General features: G+C 38.6%; 1 protein-coding gene across 1 annotated transcript in view; it reads left to right on the top strand.

The window, feature by feature from the left end:
• Positions 1-27,491, top strand: part of LOC576805 (lutropin-choriogonadotropic hormone receptor) — a 69,550-nt gene that overhangs the window by 2,098 nt on the left and 39,961 nt on the right. Inside the window, exons 2-3 of the mRNA XM_030988819.1 lie at positions 9,278-9,349; positions 20,422-20,496. Of these exons, the coding sequence (XP_030844679.1) occupies positions 20,471-20,496 (26 nt within the window). The 5' untranslated portion in view covers positions 9,278-9,349; positions 20,422-20,470. The remainder of the gene's footprint in view (positions 1-9,277; positions 9,350-20,421; positions 20,497-27,491) is intronic.

Genomic DNA, 27,491 nt, shown 5'->3' with positions numbered 1-27,491 from the left:
TCAAATATGGTAACCCTGTTAACAATAGAAAGAAAAACTTTTTAACTCCTTGCCTACTGGAAACAGGTGGTTCCTGTATTAAACCTGTGAGGAATATGACAATTCAGCAGTCAATGGGTTAAAACGTCACTGATTTGTGTCAGTCTTGTTATTAGCAGAGGTTAAGCATTTCTAGTTATTACCCCTCATCGTATAATAGTGTTTCAATAGATTCATGCCGTCTTTCTTGTTCGATGTAACCAATTTTATTGTTATGCTCACGTCCAAGCAGTCAACACCGGCAATAATCTGTCACTTTTAATTTGGTTAAAAGTTTATTGAGCCCTCTGCTTATTAAGAGAAGGAAACTTCCTTTAGTGAAAAACATCAATTTAGAGAACAACTTCTTAAAGAGTCACTGATTTGTGTCGATCCTGTTAAGCAGAGCCTTAGTATTTCTAGTTATAACCCCCCAACCGGCCAACCAAATAATAGTGTTTTCAGTCGTTTCATGTCATCTTCCGCATTTGGTGTAACCAATTTTATTGTTATGCTCACGTCCAAGCAGTCAACACCGGCAATAATCCGATCCTTTTAATTTGGTTAAAAGTTGATTAAGCCCTCTGCTTATTAAAAGGAGGCAACTTCATTTGGTGAAAGGATGTCTATTAAAGAGTAGACAGGTTGCCTAGATGACGGAGAAGAGGAAGCCATGGACGAGACCAAATAAAACAGTTAAAGTTAATTGCATCAAATAGAATCACAGATCAAGCATGATGGCTAAATTAAGTAGGGGACACTAACACACATCCTCCATCAGTGCATACAGTATGTTAATGAAGGTTTCGTTATAATTCTGAAGGGCATTAATTAGTTAGAGACCATGAAGAAAAGAAAGAAGAGGTAAAGAAAGACGGATAAAATGAAAGAAGAAGGAGAAGAGGATGAGGAGGAAGAAAAAGGAGGAGAAGAATGAGGAGTGACGAGAATTACATCATTAGTTGATTGCAGTACAAAACAGAATTATGATTAATCGTATTCATTTATTTTTGTCTTTCTATTGACATTGAGCAGGGTTTTATTTTGTTGTAAATCAAATTAACCACTTGCCTCCTGGAGCCAGGTGTTCCATGTATAAAGCATATGGGAATTCAAGAATTCAGCAGTCAACAAGTTAACTTACAATTGTACTGATTTCACTGTCATATCAAGACTTACTTCAAAATTGTCGGGTTGGGTGGTTTCCCCCGACCTTTGTGTAAACATGCCCCTTTAAGCATGAAAAGTCGGGGTGATGTTTGTGAAAAAACTCCTCTAATCTACAAATGGTCTGGTCCAATTACCCCGACACTTTGTGAAAACCCTATAGCATATCTGTGAATGGTCGCTTCATCTTCTATTTTCATTTCACGAAAGGTCGTGTAAACACGACAACTGGACCGGACCGATGACCCGATGATTTGGAGTAAGCCGTAGATCAGACCTTTTACCATGTAACCATCATCATAGACATTAATGTCTTTCCTTGGAGCATCAGTGATATGCCGTCCATCTGACCGAATGCACATGCAAAGCCGCTTGTGGGGTTTCATGCACTTTGAGATTAATGATTACCATGGAAACGAGAAGAATCACATCGGTAGGGGGCCACCTCGGGGCCTGTTTATATAATGTCAAGCTGTTCCCTAAAACTCTCCAATCCATTATTTTATACTCCCCCTTTTTTTGTTCTTTTTGCCCTTTGACTCATTTCCTACTGATGGCTATCTGCAAATCCAGTTTTCAAAATAATGTTGTGTTGACACTTGATAATAGTTTGAATATTCATTTCAATTTCAATTTCAATTAATTTTCAATTAAATTACATGAAATTGTGTTTTTATAAATAGTTTTAGTTGCCATAAACGTTTTGTGTTTTTTTGTCAAGAAGATCTACGTGGGATAAAGATAATTTAGTCTCTTGACAGTATTTTATGACAATAATGATAATAAGTGGTCAATTTATATGTATATATACTCTTCTGCTCTTATTAAAAACAGAATCATATTATCACCCCAGCTCCAACAACAATTAATTTCATCTAAACTTCTTCAAATATGGATTCAACACTTTGCCTAACTGTAACCCTAACCTTATCCCTAACTTTATCCCTAACTTTGACCATATCCCTATCTCTAACCCTAACCTTAAATATCATCCTAAACCTATGCCTAATCCTAAACCTAATCCTAACCATAAACCTAATCCTAACCCTAAACTTAATCCTAACCCTAAACCTTATCCTAACCCTAAACTTCATAACAATCCTAACCCTACACCTAAACTCAATCCTAATCTTCTATGGAAAACCTTGTCATAGCCTCTTTTACAACCCTTGAATATGAAGTTTAGGTTTACAGTTAGCTGGTTAGGGTTATGATAAGGTTGTAGATTAGGACTATCTTTAGGATTAGGGTAGGGGAAGAGGTAAGGTAGTGTAGCAGTCAGGTAAAGACTTGTGGCCTGTGTCAAAATCCTAAATTTCACAGTAATGTATATAGGATTTGTTGAATTTTATGGATCAGTGAATGTGTACAATCGTTAACAGTATATCTAGCACGATAAGTTTAGACACAATGAAGGGTATGATCTGAACAGTCCTTAAGATAATACACAGTAGGTCTGTTTTCATCAGACCAAAGTTGCAAAATAACCCACTGTTTTCATACTCGGGATATTTCCCGAAGCTCAAAATTGCGTCCTCACCAAACCGATACGCTCATCACAAACTAGTTTGGACGGGCGAAAATTAGCCCGCTATTTCCCAAATAGCGGGCAGGCTACTTTGGAAACGAGACTAAGATTTCTAGGGATATTTCCTAAACCAAATAGCCTGCTACTTGCAACTGCAGGCTGATGAGGATGCAATTTAGCTGGCTAATTTGAGGCTAGTCAAAACAGCGGGTCATTGTGCAACTGCGGTCTGATGGAGACAGGCCTATTGATGCATCTTTATGGGATGTTAGCTATGACAAGCAGGATGTTGCCCCCAGAGAACCTCTTCTTTTTCTTCCTTTCATCTACATTGCTTGGCCATGCATGCATGTATACCTTTGCAACCTGGCAACAATCTGTCTAGGAGCTCTTTTATGGAGAGAATATAATAAATATGTAGGGTAAGAAATGGGAAATGAGAGAGTGGGAGAGAGAGAGAGAGAGAGAGAGAGAGAAGGGGAGGGGAGGGGGAGTGAAAGAATGTTGCTCTTGAAAGAGAACCTCTTCATCTTGCTTTCATCTGCATTGCTTGGCCATGCATGCATGTATACCTTTGCTACCTGGCAACAATCTGTCTATGAACTATTTTATGAAGAGAATAAAATAGAAGTGTAGGGTGAGAAATGAGAGATGAGAGAGTGGGAGGGAGAGAGAGAGAGAGAGAGAGAGTGAGAGAAAGAGAATGAGAAAGAGAAAGAGATAGAGTGAGAGAGAGAGAGAGAAAGAGAATGAGAAAGAGAGAGAGAGTGAGAGAGAGTGAGAGAGAGAGAGAGAGAGAAAGAGAGAGAGAGAGAGGAGATGAAATGAGTAGAAAGGGAAGGTGAGAAGAGGGGGATGAGTGGGAGAGGGGAAGGAGAGAGAGGGGTTGGAAGAGAGGAGGGGAGAATTTAAGGAAGGTGGCTAAGAAAAAAGAAAAAGAAAAGAGATTTGAGAGAGGTGGAAAACAATGTAAGAATGAACAACATAAAATAAAGATAGAAATTCATGAAATTAGACTAAAATTATGAAAGCATTGTATTTTACTCTAAAGGTGCTCATTATTTGTGACAGAATGACAACATTTTGAGATCAGGATACAGGTAAATAATGATGGCCACTCAAGGACTTAGGTTCTAGGTGATGGGGAAAAACAAGGACATGAGAAAGAGAAATATAGACAAAAAAACAGACATCATTTGAAAAGAGACAAACATAGATTGGTAAGACAGAGACTTAGTGAGGGTTAAACCTGGGAGAGGATGACAGAGAGAGAGAGAGAGGGGGGGGGGGGGGGGAGGGCGAATGACAAAGAGTGGAGGCAGAGGACTTAAAACCATAATGGATGAAATATACATAAAAGCAAAACTTGAAATGACCAATTAGATGATTAGAAACAAAAAAGGAAATCATGAATAAAGATAAGCAAATGGACATAATATTGAGCTGGAATATTAGCAGAGAGTAGCAGCTGTCATCCGATAGTTCCTTTAAAAGAAAATCGAGCTCACGAACCGTACCATTCAAACAGGTTTGCGTAAAAAGAATGTCATGACCCAGAATATGAAGTAGGCTGAAAAAGTAAACGTAAGTGCGTCCGTGTTCTAGATTCACTGTCCATGCTTTGGAATTGAGCTAGCGAAGCTGACAAAATTGGATCAACGTTCATGAAACCGATCTGTCATTTTGACAATACTCACGAACCGTCATCATCCGGCCGATGAATTGTTGATCGGGAAATAGAAATGGAAAGGTTTTTCTGCCGGTGTATGCACTCCAAACTCAAGCAAATATGTTGATTGAATGACAATATTTGTTTGTTTTATGGGAAAGCTTGGAAGCAGTGGATTTCCATGTTTGTAAACCTGTCTCGTGATGAGTAGCCTATTATTGATGTTGACTTAATTCATTTGGTTCCACATTCTAAGAGTCGCTATTTAGGAATTCATATTCTAAACCTTTTTTAAGTAAGATGGCAAAAATTATAAAAATCAACCAATTGCAATTTTATTGGCATTTGCCATAAATACCCCAAGTTCACTTATTGAAATAAGTGAACATTACTATGACATACATAAACTTTATAACATAATATGCAATGCAAAACGGTATTAAAATACCTCATTAGTTGAATCATTGTTAGAATCATGTTCTTGCACCTGCTTATTTTTAGCTATAACAATTTCATTTTTAAATTGTTTGCTTCGAGATGATATTGCATTCAAAAGGAATATTTAACGATTAGATGAAATAATGTATTCAATTGTGCAATGTTATACATGATTTTTGTGAACAGTACTCTGCTTGCTCTGTGGTTAGTTGCAAATGCCAAATTCATGTGTATTATACAAATGAACACAAAGCAGTACAATCTTATGTTTCAGAACCTAATTTGATTGAAATATAGCTTTCTATTTAAGTAGCAAGGGTTTCCAGGAAAAAGTAGTATGAATTTATTTAAGTACAGATTGTTGGGAATGTGCATTCCCTATGCTAGAAATTGCTTTTGTTCAGTGTGTTCTCAAAATACATTTGAGAATATTATTTAAGTATTACATTATAGGCATAGAAACATATATTTTAGTATTTTTCTTCCTGTTTAGGTTCATGGGATGAGTGAGAGAGAGAGAGAGAGAGAGAGAAAGAGAGAGAGAGAGGAGGAGGAGGAAGAACAAGGGGTAGTCCGTAGAGGAGATGGGTAGGAGGGAGGGAGGGAAGGAGGGAGGGATAGGGGAGGGTGAGTGAGTGAGGGAGGGAGTGAGAGGGACAGAGAGACAGAAAGACAGAGAAGAAGGGAGAGTTGAAATAACAGACAAAAAATATGAAGGAAAAGTAAAGTACTTGAAATCAAGGAAAGTTTGTCACAGCAGCAAACACAGGATATTGAGCCCCAGAATACAGCTATACTGAAATAAGAAGTTATGTGTTGTTTCTTTGAACTTGTTTGCTTTGTTTTTTTAAAACTCATTTAAATAAACATTCTTTGTCTAAAAGCATAGCAAAAGCTGTCATAACCCTTAAGGAATTCTCCGCCAACGGTTGCATTAAAGTGGATAATTCAAGATAAAATGTCATTCCGTGTAACATTATCCATACAGCACTACAGGTAGGCTCACATTAAGAGACAGTTTATCAGAGAATCAGTATATGTCTCACCAAGAGAGAGAATGGCTTAAGGAGCTTTTCCCTGCGTCTGGACTACCAGAGGTCATCGTAAACATGTGTAGCTACATGTATATAAGGGTACGTTTATGCTCAGTTTTGAAGGCAGAATGAGCGATTTGAAGCGCTCATCGTAAACGCTCATCGTAATCGCAGTTCCACGGTGTACTGTTTATGCTCACTTCTCTGGCTCCTCCAGACATGATTCTGGCTCCGAGCAAGAATCATGCCTGGAGGAGCCAGAGAAGTGCAGTGCAGAGTCTGCAGCTTGATTCACACACCTGCACTGCACATGCTACGTTGACCCCATTTAAACGCGTTTACAAATGATTGTGCGTTTATGCTACCCCAGAATCACCGATCATAAACGCACCTTTTTGTGAGTTTACGATCGGCGATTACGATCGCCGTTTTTCGGTGATTCTACAAAATGAGAAAGGACGCAACCGTGCTTTGAACTAAACGCGTAACAGATGCCTCATTCTGGCCAGAAAAAGCTGAGCATAAACATACCCTAAGAATCGTATATATGTAGCTATACAAGAAGTACTTACATTTTTCTAGTCTGAATGATCTATAGTGAAAAAAATGTTTGAATAAATACTTGATACGGAAACAGTGTTCCACTGTATAGTCTGAAAAAAATTGTATAACTGGGCTGGGCTTATTGTGAGGGCACACAGATGACTTGCCAGCCATTGTGTCAATTATCCACTTCGAAATTAGTTTCACTGTACAACATTTCTATAGACAAAGTTTCTTTAGATGACGTTATTTTCTAGTCTGTATACTCCTTCCGCTATTAGATGTTTCTTTGTACAAGTTTGATATACCATAGTCTGAACAAGCTATGAGTGAAACGTAGTGGCAGAAAGATTAACGTCCGGAACATAAAAGGGGTTGTTGTTGTTGAATTCACTAAGCCTGGAAATCAGTGATGCCTTTGTATGTGATCATTTAGGAAGTGTCCAAAAGCGTGACTGATAAGAGTACATGTATGTAAAAACTCTTTGGTGGACCCTTATGAAAAACAGCACTCATGCTGAAAAGGGTGTTTCATCCTACAAGTAGTAAATAAATGAATAAATTGTATTCATAGAACTGACAGTTATAAAGGCCAAATCCCACTTGTAGTCCGCCCCCATTTGAAACATAAGTGGTATATCGATCTGCCATCCTCAACTCCAAAAGTGTTGCGCCTCACCCCTATTTTTAAGTTAAGGCTCATTCAGATATAAAGCATTAAACCACTGTTTTCTATAATGTGTGAATGCAAAAGTGAACATAGAACTGCTATACACTTGCTATTTAAATTCATGTTCATAATTTTTCCCTAAAGATATACACTACCCTTAAAGGTAATGTATAGTTTTTTAAACCCTCAAAAACTGTCAGATTTCCTTGAGTTAAAGGCCCACTGCACTACTGGTAACGACTTGCGCCCTCTATATAACAAACAATGCTTAATCGGTGACCATTGGTCCCCCATGATCCTCTTTTTCTTATGTTAACTGAGAGCTGATTTGATGAGAAAACCACCTGTCCAGTGACCTTGCAGAACGGTCTAATCCCTCCTGTAAACTACGGCAGATAAGCTTTAAGATAATAAAATGATAAGATAACGCGAGACTTTATTTAACATATTTCATGGCATTTGTTTTTGTTTTTTTCCGAGGGGGGACCGGGGGCTACCAAAACTCTTTAAGCTTCAATGAATATAGGCCTAGCTTATCCTTGATGCTATATTTGTCAATCTGGTATGGTTCATCACTTGTCCTTGCATCATTGATAACGTATCTGATAAGTCCATCAATCTCCAGATTCTTGTTGGTAATTAATCAAAGAATTACAAACACCTCTCCTCCTGATGACTGCGTTAATTACCATGGCAACCATTTCCAGGGGCCATGCAGGTAGAGTGATTTAGATTACTGTATGGATGCATTGGAACATGTTCGGGGAAAGGGGGGGGGTAATCGTCAGAGAAATGTATTTGTGCGTATTAATGGCTCGAGCACATGATGCTCGAATCTTGCCTCTTTTTATGTCGATGTTTATCAAGCGTACTGCACTTCACGGTTATGTAGCTTATAATACACAGGCGGTGAGTATATGCATACATTGAGGGCTTTTGTGCGCAGCTCCTTTTTTCATCTCCACTCTCCATTCATTTTACGCATTTAGAAAGAAAAAATGCAGAGGTTTCTGCGTCATACGTGGATGAGTGTTTAGAAGGGCACCAGGTGAAAAATGTTTTCGTATCCAGGCATGCTCCAAAGTTAGCTTGGATTTAACATCTGCGCCCAATTTGCCCATGAACTAGTGCATCGACGTGTGTACTTCGAACAACATGATGAGAAATTAAAACTTTCAATGACAAAACTCAACTCAAGATCAATTTTAAATCCTGTATGGATGTTTTAAACCTCTATCTTTCTATATATCTGTATGTTCCTTTGCTATGCTGGGCTGATGGTTCCTGTGGGATTTCACCTTGGCAATTAGGAACTTACTACCTTTTTATAGGAGATATGATGGCTCAGTGGTATAGAGCAGTGGTGTCTAAACCGGGAAGTCCCTGATTCAAAACCAATTCAATACACTTGTAAGGGGCACAGCATTTATCCTCATTACCAAGTCCTTCAAGAGGACTTTAAAGCTTATCTGCCATAGTTTACAGGAGGGATTAGAGCGCCCTGCAAGGTCACTGGACAGGTGGTTATCTCATCAATTCAGCTCTCAGTTAACATAAGAAAAAGAGGATCATGGGGGACCAATGCATGGTCACCGATTAGGCATTGTTTGTTATATAGAGGGCGCAAGTAGCTGCAAGTAGTGCAGTGGGCCTTTAAGCCGTCTGTTCACTGGTTGCTTACCTGCAAGCATGCATGCTTGCTTAGCAGTCTAGTAAAACAATCATCAACCATTTATTTCCTGCTTGATAACGATCAGTCTTTTTGGGCTTCCAGATTTCTGTGGACTTATGTTCTACTGGACTGTCCAACCTTGTATGTCATCATGTCCTCTTAATTGTGCATGAAAATTAAATCATAATAAATTGGAGCCGAGTATGGCCTCTCTATTACATTGTTGTAGAGATTCATTCAAATATTATGCAGATATTATTTCATATTTTACATACAATGATTTGTAGGTTGTATATACTATTGTACATATCACCTCTTACATGTATATTCCAAATTTGAATCTACTATAGCTACTCTGATTGGCCGCTGTGTGACCCCCTTTTTTTATTGCATATTTTGAAAGGGCTTGAAGCTAGTGTACATGTGTTTTATGCACCTTTTTTGCTCAACAGAGTTTATGACGTCATCATGTTACAATTTTAGAAATAAGATTTTGTTTTTCTTATTTTCTCTTTTTCCTTGTTTTTCATCTTTCTAGAAGCCTTATTGGGAACAACATCACACACATTGATAATGACGCATTCAGAGGACTTCACAATCTGCAGCTCTTGTAAGTTTAACCATGCATGCCCTCTAAACATTATCCAAAGTCTTCTTTAACTCTTTGCATGCATCCGGTGGGCAGTGCAACAAACAACTTGGACTGCCATAGTTGACCTTTGATACACACTTAAAGGGTGCTTGTATGGTAATATACTCCACATGATATGGCAGTCCAACTCGAGACAATTCAAACTACTTTCTCAACTCTCTGTGTCGCCTCCCAATCTCTCTCTCTCTCTCTCTCTCTCTCTACCCCTCTCTTCATATTACACTCCTTCATATTATTGTCTTATGTATAAATTGGTAAGACGAATTTGAATTTGTACAGAAATGCCATGAAGACAGCCAAATTATGTAATTTGATTAAATGAAACAACCCATAACCAAGAGAAATTCAAATACTATGTACAATTATTATTTTGTCATCACCATTATGTATCCTATTCCTGGTTCTTTGTACACTGAGCCTTTATTTTAAATGTTAGTGAAACAAATGTCCATGCTGAACGTACATCAGAAAAATAAATTCATTGATTGAATTGAAGATCCAACAAGCTCCATCTCTCTGCCCTAGTCAAGAATTAACCATCTACTTTAGATTTCATCAACCTTGATGGATAGAATCGCCACAAAGCCAGGAGGGGAGATGGATTCGTTCATAAATTCATTAAATCTGATTTATAAAGGCAATTGAGGTTAATGCATGCACTTCATTAAAGCTCTCTACCTTGTTTATGTTGAAAGGTGGATGAGTAGAAGAGCTGTTCATCTCGTTGGAGTGTAACTGGAATCCAATATTAATATTAATTCATTCATTAAAGCCATTCAGTTGCATTGTGAAGATAAAAAATGGCTTGAAGTGATTTTAAAAGGTTGATTATCAATGACTTTCTGAACAAAATTTACTGAAAGATATTTCAATGATATTGTTTCACAAACAGAAAACCGTAAATAATCTCACAAAGTATTTTCCAATTTCCCAGAATGCAACCTGCTTTTTAATGACGGTTGAACTTGTAACATACGTGGTGGCATGTTGAATGTCTTCAATAATGTCATCGTCACAAAGTCATAACACTTTCTGTAACGCCCAAAATTAATGGAGTTGTTTAGTTTAGTTTGTTAGTTCTAATTGATGTCATTCACTATTATTCTTGGTTTAAATTATCAAAGAATTTGTGAACGGATAATTTTACAATGTACAGACACCGTCATTTACTGTCGGATCTTTAAAGGTTAAGTTTGAGTTCTAGTATTGATAGAAAATAAATTCTCACAGAATCAAACTAAACTTACTCTGAATGTTCAAGATTACAAATAAATGACATGTGCCAGACGATTTTGATAGAAAATGTAAACTGGCTGAGTAATGAGCATATAAAAAGGTATAAGGAAAAGCCCAAGGCCATGTGCTTAACACCTGTCACTGTTTGCAAATGAGAGTTGTAGTTTTTACTGCAGATGGTTTCCAGCAAGTTTGTGTGGGTTTGTTTTTACTTTAGTGGTTCAAACAATCAATCTACTGCAGGATGAACAATCCAGAATGAATAATAGCCATGTTCTTTCGACAAACAATGCCCATACCATAGCTCAAGATTACATGTAGCTTTAAGCAATTGTCAACCTTTTTCTTCTTCATATGATGTTGGATTCCTACTTTTTTGTAGATTTTGTTTGTACTTGATTCAAATATTTTGTGTGAATACACACATTACATTAGCCAGATAATTATAAGTTAAACCTTGTTGTGAATAAGCCCTAATAAAAACAGGGATATCAATTTTGACTGAGAAATTGATCAGGGGGGTGTTTCACAAAGATCTTAAGTTGAACTTATCTGCAAGTTGGACTTAACAATTATGGAAAGCCGTTAGCATCTTTGAAAATATTTTGTAAAACCTATTTTTACAGGCATAAAATGTTGATCCAAATCATTCATATTTTCTAGTATCAAGGAGAAGTCATGTTCTTGATGTGGAATTTATGAAAATTCTAAAATACTTCAATTTCTGCTTTTGAATATATTTCATTTTAAGGCTACGAATGGCTCTCCATAATATTTAAGTCCAACTTAGATTTAAGTTCAACTTAGAGTCTTTGTGAAACACCCCCCAGGATTACAATCTCAGCAAACCTTTTCCATTATTAGCATATCAGCCATTAGTAGGCAGGATTTAGATGATGATTCGGCCCAGATTCTCATTCCTCTTGATTATTCTTTGGTCTGTAAATACTCTCGAACTCTAGAGATTACTCCACTTCTAGAATAATTGTATTAGCGCATCCAAGTCAAATACATTTAAATAGCATGCTCTACCAGGGAAACAAATTTCTAAAAAAAATTGGGGCTACTTTTCAAGCTTGCTTGCATGAAAATAACTCTGTTTATTTTGTTTTGCATTGAACTCTATGCAATTTTTTTTTTTTTTTTTTTTTTTTTTTTTTTTTTTTTTTGGGGGGGGGGGGGGGGCTCTTTTTAGCATTTCGGGGCTAATTCGCCCTGAGCCCTTGTGTATTTTTTCCCTGTGCTATACTAAGAACAATCAGTGAAATCTTTTTAGTGTGTCCCGTCGTACCATTTTTTCAGTTCTCAGATTTCAACTTAATGATGTTTTGGGGTCATTCTTTTTCTTAATATCTTCATTTTTTTCTTGATGCACAGGTTTATTACATTTTACTATGTTGATGCATGTACATTCACCTGTATCATATTTTCCTATAACAAACACAGGGATGCCAGTTTTTGGTCTAAAGCCTGAATTCAGGTCGTGGTGAGTTATTTTCAGGCCATAGTTAAGGCTTCTTTGTGTGCAAAATGGCTCATTCTAGGTGATTTCAGGCACTCTGATCAATTTTAACTGGCATCTCTGCAAACAATAAATAGATCAAAACGAGTAAACCAGAATCAAATCGAATCATGATCCAGCTTAAGATGTTGGTGTGAACCAACCCTACACCAATGGCATGTCATAAATACCTCTATTGATGCATTAAGTTATTCATGAACCTGTATCATATAGATCTAAACAAATAAACCCGAATCAAATTCAAGCTTGATCCGGCTTAAGATGTTTGTGTGAACAGACCCCATACCAATGGCATGTCATGAATACCTCTATTGATGCATTAAGTGATTCCACCTAAAGCTAAGATTCACACATTGTAAAATGGATTAAGGTCCCACTCATCACTAAGCCGCCGTGCTCTTAGCTCCTGGGGGATGGAGGGAACCGGGGCTTTGTTACCGGAGAGTTAAAGATCTAGGATACAGGGGATAGGAAGGAAAGATGGAGAGACCACGTGAGATTAGGAGGGTGATGGAGAGAGAGGGGGAGAGTGATGGAGAGAGGGAAAGAGCGATGGAGAGAGGGAAAGGGTGACGGAGAGAGAGAGGGAGAGGTGAATGTGGTGACATTATTGGTATTTTGAGCAGAAAGAGTAAGGAAGAATGAGAGCGGTTAGAAGGAGAGTAGAGGGTAAAGAAAGTGAGATAAAGAGGAACTGATAGAGGAAGGGAGAAATAAAAGGGAAAAGGAGGGGAAGATAGTGATGGAAGGGAATATGGGGAGAGAGGGAGAATGGAGAAGAGGTAAAAAAAAATCAAATAACAGAGAGTTAAAGATCTAGAGGGTGGTGGAGAGAGTGAGAGGTGACATTGTTGGCAGTATGAGCGGAAACAGTAAGAGAGGATGTAAGTGGTAAGAAGGAGAGGAGGGAAAGTAAGAGAGTGAGTGTGTGAGAGAAAAATTGATAGGAGAAGGGAGAAGTAAAAGAGAAGAGGAGGGGAAGAGAGTGATGTAAGGGAAGAGAGAGAGAGAGAGAGAGAGAGGGAGATGGGGAAGACAGGGAGAGAATGTAGAGAGGGAGAGGTAGAAATTATCAAATCTTGCATACCGATACATAATTATTTGTAGTCCATTTGGTTACTACTTGTAAAGGTGTTGTGGTCCAGTGGATAAGTCTTTGGACTGTAAACCACAAGGTACAGGGTTCAAATCCCTGAAGCCAGGGTGGTAATAATGGAGCGCTAGGAGTGGCAATGAGCCAGACATGCATGCTTTACACGACTACCATCAATATTATTAATGTTATCATTATTTTTATTATTACTTGATCTACAGTAGATATGAAACAAGTTTTGTTATTTTACTGGTAAAAGCATCTTGTTTTATATCTATTCAGCTACTTAATAAATCAACTGTTTATTAAAAACTATATTCTTTAAAGCCCCACTGCACTAGTTTGGCCAGGAGGGATGAGACCTCCCTGCGTGGTCATTGACTGGTCGGTATCTCATCAAATCAGCTCTCAATTAAGATATGAAAAAGGGAACCATCTGGGACCAATGGGCACCGATTAGGCATTGTTTGCTGTATAGAGGGTACAAGTAGCTACAAGTAGTGCAGAGTTACTCTTCGTTCTTTGGATAGTTTCAAAATCTCTTTATTCTGTTGATTACTGAATTCTTCCAAATATACACACATACCTGCCAACCCTCCCGAATAATCCGGCATATCCTGTTTTTCTGGATTTTTAGGACCCCAAAATGTGGGAGATCCCGGATTTTCAAAATTTCGATTTTTTTTTTTTTTTTTTTTTTTTTTTTTTTTTTTTTTTTTTTTTTTTTTTTTTTTTTAATTTTTTTTTTTAAATTTTTTTTTTTAAATTTTTTTTTTTAAATTTTTTTTGTTGTATTTATTTATTTTTTTAAATATTTATATTTTTATTGTGTTGCTTAAGCCAAATTAAGCTTGTTTGATCATATGCCGCGATGTGAGAGTTCACGTATTGCGTGCGTTGAAAAGCTGCATGATTGAGCAGCGAATTTGTATTAGCTTTTTTGCACAGATTTACCGCGTATTGCCAGTTATACTGCCGCTGCATGTGCGAACACCTGTTAAGGGTACAGATTTCTTATTTTCGAAGACATACCGTGCTTAAAATTCTTAATTCTCATTTTTAAATGTTGGCAGGTATGTACACACTGCAGTAGCTTATTGAGCCACATCACAAATGCATTCATGAATAAATATCGTACTGATACAAATATTAACACCGGAATTGCTCTGAGCAAAAAGAGAAGGAAACAGCTAGACAAATAAGAGGTAGAAAGAGAAAAAGAAGGAAAGGACAAAAGGCAGAAAGAAAGCGGGAGAGATGGAGGGAGCGATAGAAAAGAATCAGGAGCTGCAAAGACATACATTTCTCCTCAAAAGGATCGCTAGATCCGTGCAATGCAACAAAACATGACTTTTATCCAGTGAGAGAAAATGTATAGAATCTATGATATTTGAGTCCCCGTGATATTTCTGCTCCTCACTCTCGGCTTGAGGGGCTCACTTGGCATTTTAACTGTGTTGCACTGGATCTCAAATTCTACTTGTGCGGAAACTGAACCAGAAGTCGAAACCCATGAGACATCTCGGGGAAACTCCGTGAAAATTCCCAACGGCGTTTAGACTACAATGATCTGGAGCATTTTCTAGCTGTAAATAAAGAATGGCACCATCATGATAGCAACATATCAATTTGGAACAAATTATTTGTCAAGAATGGTGGTGTTTTCGTTCACAACAAAAATTCACACTTTAGCTGCGTTTACACTGCAAGCTAAAAGCATCAATGTTGTACACATTCCAGAGGGTTTTTTTATGCAAATACCGGCAAACATGAAGAAAAAAACAAAATCTAAAAATTCCCCTCTGGAGTGTGTTTTTTGTTCAATGCTGGCAAAAAATTTTGCAGTGTAAATGCCTGCTCTCTGCACATTTTTGTTGTCACGTTACTCAACTCGCTTCTGTGCGATTGCATGCAGAGCAGTAACAAACGTCCATTTGCACTACTTACCCCTAATATCGTAATGAGCAAACATCAACGTTTTTTAAGGGATTTCGTAGTAGTGTAAGTGGTATTTGAAAAATCAAGGATTTTTCAAATAGCGTTTGGGCTGTGTAAATGGGCCAATCGTAGGAAGTTTGGAGCATTCTTTTAAAAGTTCAGGTAAAATTGTATATAAAGTTAGTTGTTGGGAAGTAGTTTGAAACAAAAACACTTGGTCTTTTACAATTTTTTTCTTCATTTTGGGCTCTGTTCTTCCTAGAGGTCCAGTTGTACGTACAACAATATATTCAACCTATCCAGTACCTCATAGAAATTTTCCTTCACTTTTAGGAAGCTCTTTTCACAATGCAAGCACCTGACCGTACCAAGCAGTACGTGATCTTAAGAACAACTTGATTCTGGTAACCTCTGCAACTACACTGTCCTTTTGAAGATACGAACTTCAGCTTGATACACTTTTTTTTTATTTCTCCACGGCATTTCTTCACCCACTTTCTTTTCTTCAGAACCTGAATGGAAACAGGAGACGGCCTTGATGCTCTGTTATGACAATTTGTAATCTACTGCGTGATTCCGCTAAGCACCCTATTCACCGACAAACCGGGAAAATTCCAATTTATGAAATGGGCCCGAGAGAGTTATGAAGGATTTCTCCTCCAGATAAATGGAGACAAGTTCTTAGAAGGATCACATACTCTAGATTTCTTCTTTTCTTTAGAAGCGGTAAAGAAAAAAAAAGGGGGAAATTGTGACATAATATTTACATGTACGTTGATCCTGTTTATGTGTGCTTATAAGCTAAAGGAAGAATAAGTAGCAATAAGGGTATGGTGGTAAGGGGAGAGAGAGAGAGAGAGAGAGAGAGGAAGAGAGAGGGATCAAAATAAGAGTCAGTGAGAGAGAGAGAGAGAGAGAGAGAGGGGGGATCCAAAAAGAGTCGGTGAGAGAGAGAGAGAGGGAGACAAAGAGAGAGAGAGATAGACAGAGAGAGATAGAGAACAACAAAAAATAATTGAAAGATAGATTTATAAATAGCAAAGGAGTGATATACAGAGAAAGAAAGAGAGGAGAGAAAAAGAGAGATGAAGGAGAAAAGGAGAGAGAAGAAAGAGATAAAGAGAAGGAGAATCAGAATAGAAGTAGAGCATGTAGGAGTAAGGGGGGGGGGGGGCTTGATTGAGGTACAGAAATAAAGAGAATGAAAGAAACAATTAGGAGGGAAAATGTTTTGAGAAATTCAAAGGAGACATAAATATATAGAGAGAAAAAAAGTGAGAGATAGCAATGAAAGGAAGATAGAAAAGTAGGGAAGATAGAAAGAGAGAGAGAGAGAGAGAGAGTGAGATAGAGAGAGAGAGAGAGTTTCTAGCTGTTGCTTATTAGTGAATAGCAATAGTGATTACAAATGTCAGTTGAGTGTAATTGGGGATAATTTTTAGAGTGGCAGCGGGATGTAAAAGTAAGACATAGAACTAATGATTTGAAGCCATATGTGTATTGCATAGAGGATTATCATTATCTAAACTTGTATTATGGTTTCAAATTTGTAGCTCTTCTTTGCCGCTGTTCTTGTACTAATACCTCTCTGTAGTGTTGCTCACTTTGTAGTTTCTTGGTTTGCAATAACTTTAAACACACATGTACACAGGTTTATATGCATAAGTTGTCAACTATTGTTTTTTAATTTTGTTTCTCTTTTTAAACCTACCTGGAAACACATTGTAATGAATGTTATCAATATGTTTTTTTTCAAGTTTCTTCAGGCAACAAAAGGAGCAAACTAATACCAACACAAAATAAAATCAAAAACAAAATTATGTCACATCATTTAGGTGTCCATGTGTTCAACATTTTAAAGCTTGAGTCAAATTCCTTTATTTGAATTGTAGTGTAGACATCTTTGTTTCTTCATGCATTCTTTTTTCCCTTAATTGTCCTCCCTTGTGGGGGGAGGGGAAGGAGGGGGTATACCATATGCGTTTATATTTTCATGTGATGCCAAAGTGCACTAAGGGTGCGTTTATGCTCAATTTTGAAGGCAGACTTGAAACAATTTGAAACGCTCCTCGTAAACGCTCATCGTTATCGCAGTTCCATGGTGTACTGTTTATGCTCAGTTCTCTGGCTCCTCCAGGCATGATTCTGGCTCTGCAGCTGGATTCGCAAACCTGCACTGCGCATGCTACATTGACCCCATTCAAACACGTTTACAAATGGTTGTGCGTTTATGCTTCTCCAGAATCAGCGATCCAAAACGCACCTTTTTGTGAGTTTACGATCAGCGATTTCCTGTGATTCTACAAAAATGAGAAAGAATGCAACCGTGTTTTGAACTAAACACGTAACAAATGCCTCATTCTGGCCAGAAAAGGTTGAGCATAAACGCACCCTTAGATGGTACTTGCATATCCATGTGTATCCAAGCACCTTGAGATGCTCCCCATGGAGAGGTCTCTTAATCACACGCCGCTTTTAATTATTTATGCAGATTTCGGTACGTTTTCAGTTGCCCGAGCCAAATCACTTTATATATAAATCGGTTGTTTTGAAGTGGATAGTAATTGTGAAAACACATGTTCATGAAATGCTTCTTGAATTATGAATAAATCTCCTAGCTAGTGGTTTTGAATGAAGGGTACTAAAAATGACTTGTAAAAATGCTAGCATTGATAACACATCAATTTGTTTTTGTGTTTTTTCTCTTTCAAGACATGAATGAAGTATAATTGCCAGCTTCTCCCCTCCTCCCCCCCCCCCCCCTTCTGCATTTCTCTTTCTCTCTCTCCATCTCTCTCTCTCCATCTCTCTCTCTCTCTCTCTCTCTCTCTCGTCTCTTTTCTCTGTCTTCTCTCTCTTTCTCTCTCTCTGTATCTCCCCTCTCTCCCTCTTTCTGTCATTCTTCCTCTGTATTTCTTTTTTCTCTTGTTCATAGATACTCTTGGTATGTACACTTTGTTTTCTTCCCTTTTCTTTTTGTCTACATTATGTCTCTGGGATACCTCTCTCCCCCAATCCCCAATCCCCAATTTACCTCTTGCAAGTTTATCCCTCCTGCCATACTCCCTGTCCTTCTTGCCTCTCTCTCTCTCTCCCCCTCTCTCTCTCTCTCTTTCTCTCTCTTCTCTGTCTCTGTCTTCTCTGTCTCTCTTCTTTGCCTTCTCTCTCTCTCTCTGTTTATCTCCCCTCTCTCCCTCTGCATATCTTGTTCTCTTGTTCATAGATACTCTTTTTATGTACACTTTTTTTCCTTCTACGTTTATGTCTCTTCTTGTATGTCTCTGGCACATCTCTCTTCCCCTATCCCAATTTATCTCTTTCTGCCATACTCCCCGCCCTTCTTGCCTCCCTCTTACCCTATTCATTTCCCTCTCTGTCTTCTTCCTCATCTCCCTTTTTTACCCCCATACCCATCCTCGTTCATCTTTACTTACCATCATCCGAGACCCGTAAGTGCGCTGTCTCTGCGTAAGGGCACCATAAGACGTCTAGGTTGTATAGTGTTAGCGCCCTTCTGGCTCACAGCGGAGGACAGAGTCTTGTTATGCCTAAAAACATGTTATGTTTGGGCAGGTGTTACAAGTCGAGGACCCATTATCAAGCCAAGAAGTGTTGTGGAAGGAATCTGAACCTTAATATAGAATACACTGTGTATTTGGGCCTTTGAGGATAGAGTTTAGGAGCTCATTCACACCGAAAGAAACGTGTTTTAAAGGAACTTATCGTTGAACCAAATTGAAAGAAGATCACAGGCTACATTTGTGGAAACAATCTTAACTTTAATATAGAATACACTGTGTATTGCTCCTTTGAGGTTAGAGTTAAGGAGCTCATTCACACGAAAGAAACGTGTTTTAAAGGAACTCGTATGTGAACCATATTGAAAGAAGATCACAGGGTAGAGTTGTGGAAACAATCTTAACCTTTATATAGAATGTATCGAGCCCGCAGTTTGAGAGTTAACGAGCTCACTCACACACAAAAAAGGTGTTTAAATGAACCTCATATGTGAACCATATTGAAAGAAGGTAACAGGGTACAGAGACGTGATTCTTGAGAAAAATTATGAATATATCATGGACAGATAAGATTACAGATTGAAGAAATGTTCAGAAAATTAATCGCTCATCAACACAATAAGTAACAGGCAAATGCAATGTGTTGGTCACAATTACAGAAAGGGTAATCTAGTAAAAACAATATTAGCGGGGAAGATTACTGGAGAGAGAAGCGGGGAAAGGCAATGCCTAACATATCTGCAAAGTCTGAAGAAACGGGCAACCAAAAATGAATTCAGCAATACCAGATTTTTAAAGAATAACAGATAATATACAGAAATGGAAGGCCATGACCACAAATTAGCAACACTGACGTTTCTTTCGAGCTCCTCTTCGATTAGCCTATTTTGGCAAACTACTCAAAGGTTGCATGTTAATGGTGGGTACCTCTATACTTGGTGCCATTGTTAGATATTAGAGGTCATGGTGTTCTAAATACATGTGTTTTCTCAGTTTAACTGATGAGGTTTGTCTGACTTTGTTTTTCATGGGTCGATAGTTTCCGCTTCTAATGGTAATGTAAAGAAGAAAACAAGTCTATTTTAAACGAGGGATATATATATATATATATATATATATATATATATATATATATATACTCGAGAGGGAGGCTAAGTCTGTTTACTTGTAATTTAATATTTTTAACATGTTTCTTTGGTATCTCTCAGTTTTCCTTCCTTTTCCTTTCTTCTTTTTCTTGCACTTAGAAACATTAGTATTAAGCGCTTTAGAGATATAATGTATTATTATTATTGTTATCTATGCAAAAAATCCTACTTTATAGACTGAACTGAGCTAAAAATTTGCTTCAATAGTTGGTTTTTAACCCATGTGAGGTAAATGGGTACCTCCAATCTCTTTGGAAGCGCATAGAGATGTTATTTCATAATGTATTATGTGCTATACAAGAACTTATTATTATTATTATTATTATTACACTTAAAAACATTCAATTTTTGTAAAATTTGTTGGATTAGATTACTATTTTTTGCTGACTGAAAATGTAATTTTATCATAGCTTTAAAATTTTAAAACATTACTCATATTTGTTATTCGTGGATAAGGTGTTCATTTTTGTCTTAATGTTAACATGTCAGTTCTTCCAGTGTGGCAAGATGCTAATGTAAACATTACATATAAACTTGCCAGAAAAGTTATAATTCTCTCTATTTTCCTCTTGCAGGATTCTCCAAGTAAACGGTTTGGTCGAGTTTCCCTCTGAGCCTCTCCGCATGGTGTCCCACAGCCTTAAATCCATGTAAGTATACCAGCCTTGTCTGATTAATAGTTAATACACTGCATTGGCGTAGGGAAAGATGGGGTGGAGGGCTAGTGGGGCTCCAGCCCCCTGCGGATTTCAAACCAATACTGCAGATTCAACGACATGCCCGCATTGCATCATATTCAGACAGGAGGTGCCCAGATATGTAATTTCAGCCATTTCACTTCAAAAATTGTCAAACATTTCAATTTGTAAATGAAAGAGTTTATATTTGAGGAAAAGGTGCCCCTCATGAAAATGTGCCCAAACATCACCTTCCATTGCCTATTTGCCTTTCTTTTTACATGTACATGTATAATGGCACTAAGCCGAATCCTAACCCTACCCCTAATCCTAACTCTAACCCTACCCCAATGCTGAACTAAAACCAAATTGCAACCCGTAACCTTACCCCAAACTTTTGACAAAATAAATCCCAAAATAATTGACGCCAGTGAAGATGTTGGGTCGCCCGTCAAATCCTTGTGCGTGGGATGTTAATTAAGATGTAGGAGGAGGATCGCCCCAAAATATCTGTTGTCAGCTTTATCATCCTGTAACCTATTTCGTGATTGACTCAGTGGTGCTGCACATCAGTCATTTTAATTTGTTTCGTGTTCCTCATATCTGACAGCAATTACGGGAATAATCAATAGGATTTGCTCCGGTTTGGATTCATTTTCACACCAACGCAGAAAGAAACCGCAGAGAGAATTGGCTCAATTACATTGGGATATAGACCATGAAGTATAGCATTGTGTTGTTCAAAAGAAGGGCATTGGAATGAGTGAGGGTTACTGATTAATGGGTAAGGGAAAAGCAGAAGATTAGACCTTGATATTAGGTGTGCTATTGTATGATAAAGTGCATTAGGAAAGAGGAGAATATACATTTGGAACATGAGAGAGAGAGAGAGAAAGAGAGACAGAAAGATAGAGACCGAAGGGAGACAGACAGACATACTGAGTGAGAAAGAATGAGAGGGGGAAATGTATGTGTGTGTGTCTGTGTGTGAGAGAGAGAGTGGGACAGAGGGGAGAGGGAAAGAGAGAGAGAGAGAAAGAGAGAGAGTAGGACATAGGGGAGAGGGAAAGAGAGAGAGAGGGGGACATAGGGGAGAGGGAGAAAGAGAGAGAGAGAGAGTAGGACATGGGAGAGGGAGAAAGAGAGAGAGAGAGAGAGAGAGAGTAGGACATAGGGGAGAGGGAGAAAGAGAGAGAGAGAAAGAGAGAGTAGGACATAGGGGAGAGGGAAAGAGAGAGAGAGAAAGAGAGAGTAGGACATAGGGGAGAGGGAAAGAGAGAGAGAGAAAGAGAGAGTAGGACATAGGGGAGAGGGAAAGAGAGAGAGAGAAAGAGAGAGTAGGACATAGGGGAGAGGGAAAGAGAGAGTAGGACATAGGGGAGAGGGAAAGAGAGAGAGAGAAAGAGAGAGTAGGACATAGGGGAGAGGGAAAGAGAGAGAGAGTAGGACATAGGGGAGAGGGAGAGAGAGAGAGAGAAAGAGAGGGCAGGGTAAAAAGGTGAGAAAGAGAGAGACAAAACGAGATATAAGAGAGAGATAAAAAATATAAAAATAAGAAAGAGAAAGAGGGGGAGAGAGAGAGATCTAAAATTACATGACAGTAAAACAATAAATAGATTGTTACAAATTGCCTACGCACGTCTAGTTGATTGCAACACTTTAAAGATAAATTTCAGGTATGATCATGCAATTGTATTCTGTAAAGAAACTGAAAGCAAATGGAAAAGATTGTACTTTATCAGAATTAGGGTATACTGTGAGCCTGTGAGGTTTCGCAATCATCAAATCAATCAACATCTGGCACGAATGTTTGGTCCAAACAATTTAGTTCTTTCATGTCATACGTGGATATCAAATATGATGACTTGAAGAGCAATTTTTTTTTCAGGGGACATTTTTATGAAGGCCTTCTTCAAAAATGACAACTCAAAGAACAAAAAAATAGGTTGCAATTTATATTTCACTGCCACCAGGGCCCCATTTCACAGAACTTGTCATCAGTGACAAATGACAGTTTTTGTTAGAAGCTAGTGAAATCCTTGCTTCTGATTGGTTATCAACAGATTTGTCACTGACTTTTGTCATTTGTCGTTGAAAAAAAGGCTTTGGGAAACGGGTCCCAGAACTCTACTTTCTATTTGAGTGTGTGTGTTTTTGTGTGTGTGACAATCAGCACATGAGGCGAATCAAGGGTTAAAGATAAAGACCAGTTATGATCATGCGATTGCATTGTGAAAGAAACGTGAAATCCATCAGAAAAGGTTGATCATCTAGCATAGATGTACTGCAAGGTTCTGGAATCATCAAAATGATAAGAAATTTGGCCAAGTCTTCATGAAGTTACAAGTACTGTACACAGAAAGATGTTATGGGACTACGCACACCTGCACGACACATGCGTTTTTATCTCTCACACACCAATAGATAAACTAATTTACCAAATATATCAATTAGTAGGCGGTTTCCCGGCAAAATTGTTATCATCATGTATTAGTCAAAACATATTCTTTCACATGATTGGTAATAAGAGCTTCCATTTCATTTTTTGAGAGGGGGGCGTTTCCAAAACTGGTCTTTACCTTTAAGTAGGTTCAAACTTCTGTGATTGACAGGGAATGTTGCAAAGGCATGTGACTGCATGGATTAAATGAGATCATTTCTTGGTACTAGCAACAAGTCGAGGTGTTGATTGGACCTTTAGGGTGTTGGATTAGTGTCACTCTATTTCTGTCTCTATTCCATATTTATGGAATGACTGAAACGTCCTGAGAGAGAGAGGATGAGAAGGAGAGTCATTCAGAAAGTGCTTGCGGGTGCAGATTGGGGGAGGGGGAGGGAGAGGGAGAAAAGAGAAAGAGAAGGAGAGAGGGGGAGGGAAGGGGAGAGAGGGGGAGGAAAATGGGTAATTGGAAGATGAAGTAAGAGAGGGGGGCGGGAGATCAGAAGGAGAGAGACAAAGATACATATTTATGGAATGACTGAGCCGTCCTGAGAGAGAGGATGAGAAGGAGAGTCATTCAAAAGTGCTTGCGGGTGCAGATGAGAGGAGAGGGAGGGAGAGGGTAAAGACCGAGAAAGAGAAGGAGAGAGAGGGAGGGGAGGGAAATGGGTAACAGGGAAATGAAGTGAGGTGAGGGGGGGGGGAGAGGGTTTTAGGTTTTGCATGAAAGAGACGGAGAGAGACAGAGAGAAGGAGAGAGGGGGAGATGGGAGGAAAATGGGTAATAGGAAGATGAAGGGAGGAGAGGGGGGCAGGAGATCAAAGGGAGAGAGACTGTGAGACAGAGAGACAGAGAGAGGGAGAGCGGGTGGAAAATGGGTAACGGGAAGATGAAGGGAGGAGATCGGGTGATCAGAGGGAGAGAGACAGAGAGAGGAGGAGGGAAAGGGAGAGAGACAGAGAGAGGGGAGGGAAATGAGTAATAGGAAGATGAATGGAGGAGAGACAGAGGGGGAGGAGAAAGAGAAGGAGAGATTTGGAGAACAAAGGAAGATGAGAGGAATAGGGGGAGATGTTTTGCAGATTTATGAAATTATGGAGCCGTTCTGAGAGAGACAAAGATAGAGAGAGGGTGCAGAGGAAAGTCACTCAGGTGATGCTGGGGTAGAGATGGGAGTAGGGTGTGTCTGTTACAGATCTGTAGTCAGGGAGATAGCATGAGTACCTGTATGAGAGGGAGAGTCAGAGAGAGAGAGAGAGAGAGAGAGAGAGGAAGAAAGTAGGATAGATAGTATGAATGCATTTATGAGAAGAGAGAGAGAGTGTGTGTGTGTGTGTGTGATTGAGAGAGAGAGTGAGATAGAGAGAGTATGAATGTCTTTGTGAGAAAGAGAAAAAGAGAGTGTGCGAGAGAGAGAGTGAGAGGGGCGAAAAGAAGTATACCATATTTAATGATATCAACAGAAAGGAAAGTGCAGAGGAAGAAATTTGTGGTTGAGAGGCATAGACATGTGGTTACGCCGCCGCCGAGGAGACAAAAACAAGGATGTGGCTTGACCTTAAAAGGTCAAACCACCCTCAAAATAGAAGACACACAATATCCATCTTAATACCTCCCAGTGGGTTCATATCTTGAGTAGATATACAGTTTGATATATGTTGTAGCACTTTCCTATCTTAAAGATAAAGTTGAGTTCAGTGGGTGTTTCACAAAGATCCTAAGTTTAACTTATCTCTATGTTGGACTTAAATATTATGGAGAGCCATTTGTAGCCTTATAATGGAATATAATCAGAATAAAAAATTCAAGTATTTTAGACTTTTTATAAATTCCACATCAAGAACATGAAATCTCTATGATAATAGAAAATATGAATGATTGGAATAAACATGTTATGCCATTTGAAATAACTTTTACAAAATATGTTCATACATGCTAACGGCTTTCCATAATTGTTTAGTCAAATTTATGAAAGCATTTGAAGAACCATGCTTTTCAGGGAACATTTATTATCTGATGTTCTTCCATACTTGCATAATTACAATGATAACGCTCACAAATTATTTTCCACCTCTTCCCAGAACCCAACCTTCTCTTTAAATCGGCAATTCTGACATGTTTCTAGACGACCTCAAGTTTCCACTGTTTCTCTACTAATATATATTGGTTAGGGAGGTCTTTTGTTTCATGTGCTCCCCTGATCGATAAGTTCCCTTGATTAAGTTCTTGATAATGGAATCTGATACAGACTGCTGCAGAGATTATGTAAGAGGCAATTGTAATAAGACCTTGATTGGTGGATTGCCACAGGTGTATGATGCAATTATCATTCTTATACATTTCCTCTTTTTTCCGTTTGAGTATTCGCGCAGGGGTTATCAATATCCAGGATTAGCCTTCAGTCTGGTGACCAACAGGCCTTATGTAATGTTCTGCATTTTCCACCAATTGCCCCATAGGAAAAGTGATTGCCTGATATACATCCCTCACCCAAAGACTCTTTGAGGGACTACGGGTATCTTTTGATGGGACCACGTGTTTGCCGTGTGAGAGACTTGTACACCCATTAAAGCCCATCTGTACTAGTTTGGCCAGGAGGGATTAGACCTCCCTGCAAGGTCACTGACAAGTGGTTATCTCATCAAATCAGCTCTCAATTAACATAGGAAACAGAGGATCATGGGGGACCAACGGGCACCTATTAGGCATTGTTTGCTTTATAGAGGGCGCAAGTAGCTATAAGTAGTGCAGTGGGGCTTTAAGAGACTTGGTTAGGGTAATACAGGTAGTGCATCTCTTTGTCTAGGGTTGAACTTAAAATGTGTACTCATGCTGTAAATCAACCACCGAATAATAGTTGTCCAGGTATGCGTCATGCAATCATGCAACGTGATAGGGTTTCACTAGCAAGCTCGACACATCGGTCCCCAACGGCAAAGTACGGTTGTTAAGCAAACTAGGACATCTATTCTTCTTGAATGTGTCAACTCGTTGTCTGTTTGGAGCCAGAAGGGCATTAAGTCATATCAATTTACACAGTGTTAAACCATCTACTGACTTCATTCATTACCATAGGCTTAATACAGTAGCCACCAGGTTCCTGTATGCTAAGGGTTAAGGCCTGTCTGGCTCCACACAGACAGTGTATACTCATCAATATTCAGGTGTGAGTGATACATTACACAATTAAACACTACGCCCTCCCCTACCAATTCATCAAGTTATGCAAAGTGTGCCTCGCCGTACAGAAGGATGATATCATCAAAGGCAGAATTTGTGCTATTGCCACTACGGCATTCGCCCTTGGAGGGCAGCACTGACCAAGGGTATATGTGGCAAAGACACCTCCGGGTCCCATGCAAATACAATGGTTCGAGACAGTTTCAGAGCCGATAAAATATAATCAACAGATTATGATGGTGCCTACATGGATCTTATGAAATTATTGTCAGAGTTCACAGGATAATAATGATGAATTATGATGATGTTGTGGATGACAATGACGGTGACAACAACCAAAACATGAGCATTAATCATAATAATCAAACCAATGACATTCATAATGTGCATGGTGTCACATTGACCATGAGTGTCCCCAAGGGTGTCTGGTGTATCCTCTTACATATCCTCTTAGATGAAGATGAAGAGAGGCCCATCTCGCTCTATAGGCCTGTCTTCATCAGATTGAGTTTGCCAAATATCCCGCTATTTTAACTATCCCGATTGCAAATTAGCCAGTTAATTTGCGTCTTCATCAGCCTGCTGTTGCAATTAGCAGGATATTTGGTCGTGAAAAACCCCAAGAAATATTGGTCTTGTTTCCAAAATATCCTGGTATTTGGGGGAAATAGCGGGCTAATTTGCGCCCTTCCTAGCTAGTTTGTGATAAGCGTATCGGTCTGGTGAAGATGCAATTTTTAGCTTCGGGATAATAACCCGAGTCTGAAAATAGACATAGATATACGATTGCATCCAAAACAAGATGGTCTTCATTTCATCCAGAGAGGGCCAGAAAGGCATCACCTTATCTCCCTCTAGACACTTCTGGAGCACCATCATCATCAAGTACCAGGGGGGTGTTTCACAAAGATCCTAAGTCGAACTTAATTCTAAGTTGGACTTCAAAATTATGGAGTGCCATTTGTAGCCTTAAAATAAAATATATTCAAAAGCGAAAAATCAAGTATTTCAGATTTTTAATCAATTCCACATAAAGAACATGTAAACTCCTTGATCATAGAAAAATATGAATGATTTGAATCAACATATTATGTCTTTTAAAACAACTTTTACAAAATATTTTCATAGATGCTAATAGCTTTCCATAATTGTTTAGTCCAACTTAGAGATAAGTTCGACTTAGGATCTTTGTGAAACACCCCCCAGGTCTGTTACAGACTTCCAGGGTCATGGCCCTCCATATCTGTCTACTATCTGCTATTTTTAAAAAGCTGGTTTGCTGATTTCAATCTTGGCTGCCCATTTTATTTGTTCAGACTTTGCAAATATGTAAGCCATTGCCTTCCC

Source organism: Strongylocentrotus purpuratus, unplaced genomic scaffold (genome assembly GCF_000002235.5).
Source record: "Strongylocentrotus purpuratus isolate Spur 01 unplaced genomic scaffold, Spur_5.0 spur5_scaffold_18, whole genome shotgun sequence".
Taxonomy (NCBI): Eukaryota; Metazoa; Echinodermata; class Echinoidea; order Camarodonta; family Strongylocentrotidae; genus Strongylocentrotus; species Strongylocentrotus purpuratus.
Note: the sequence above shows the minus strand (reverse complement) of the source record. Positions and strands in the feature narration are given on the sequence as shown.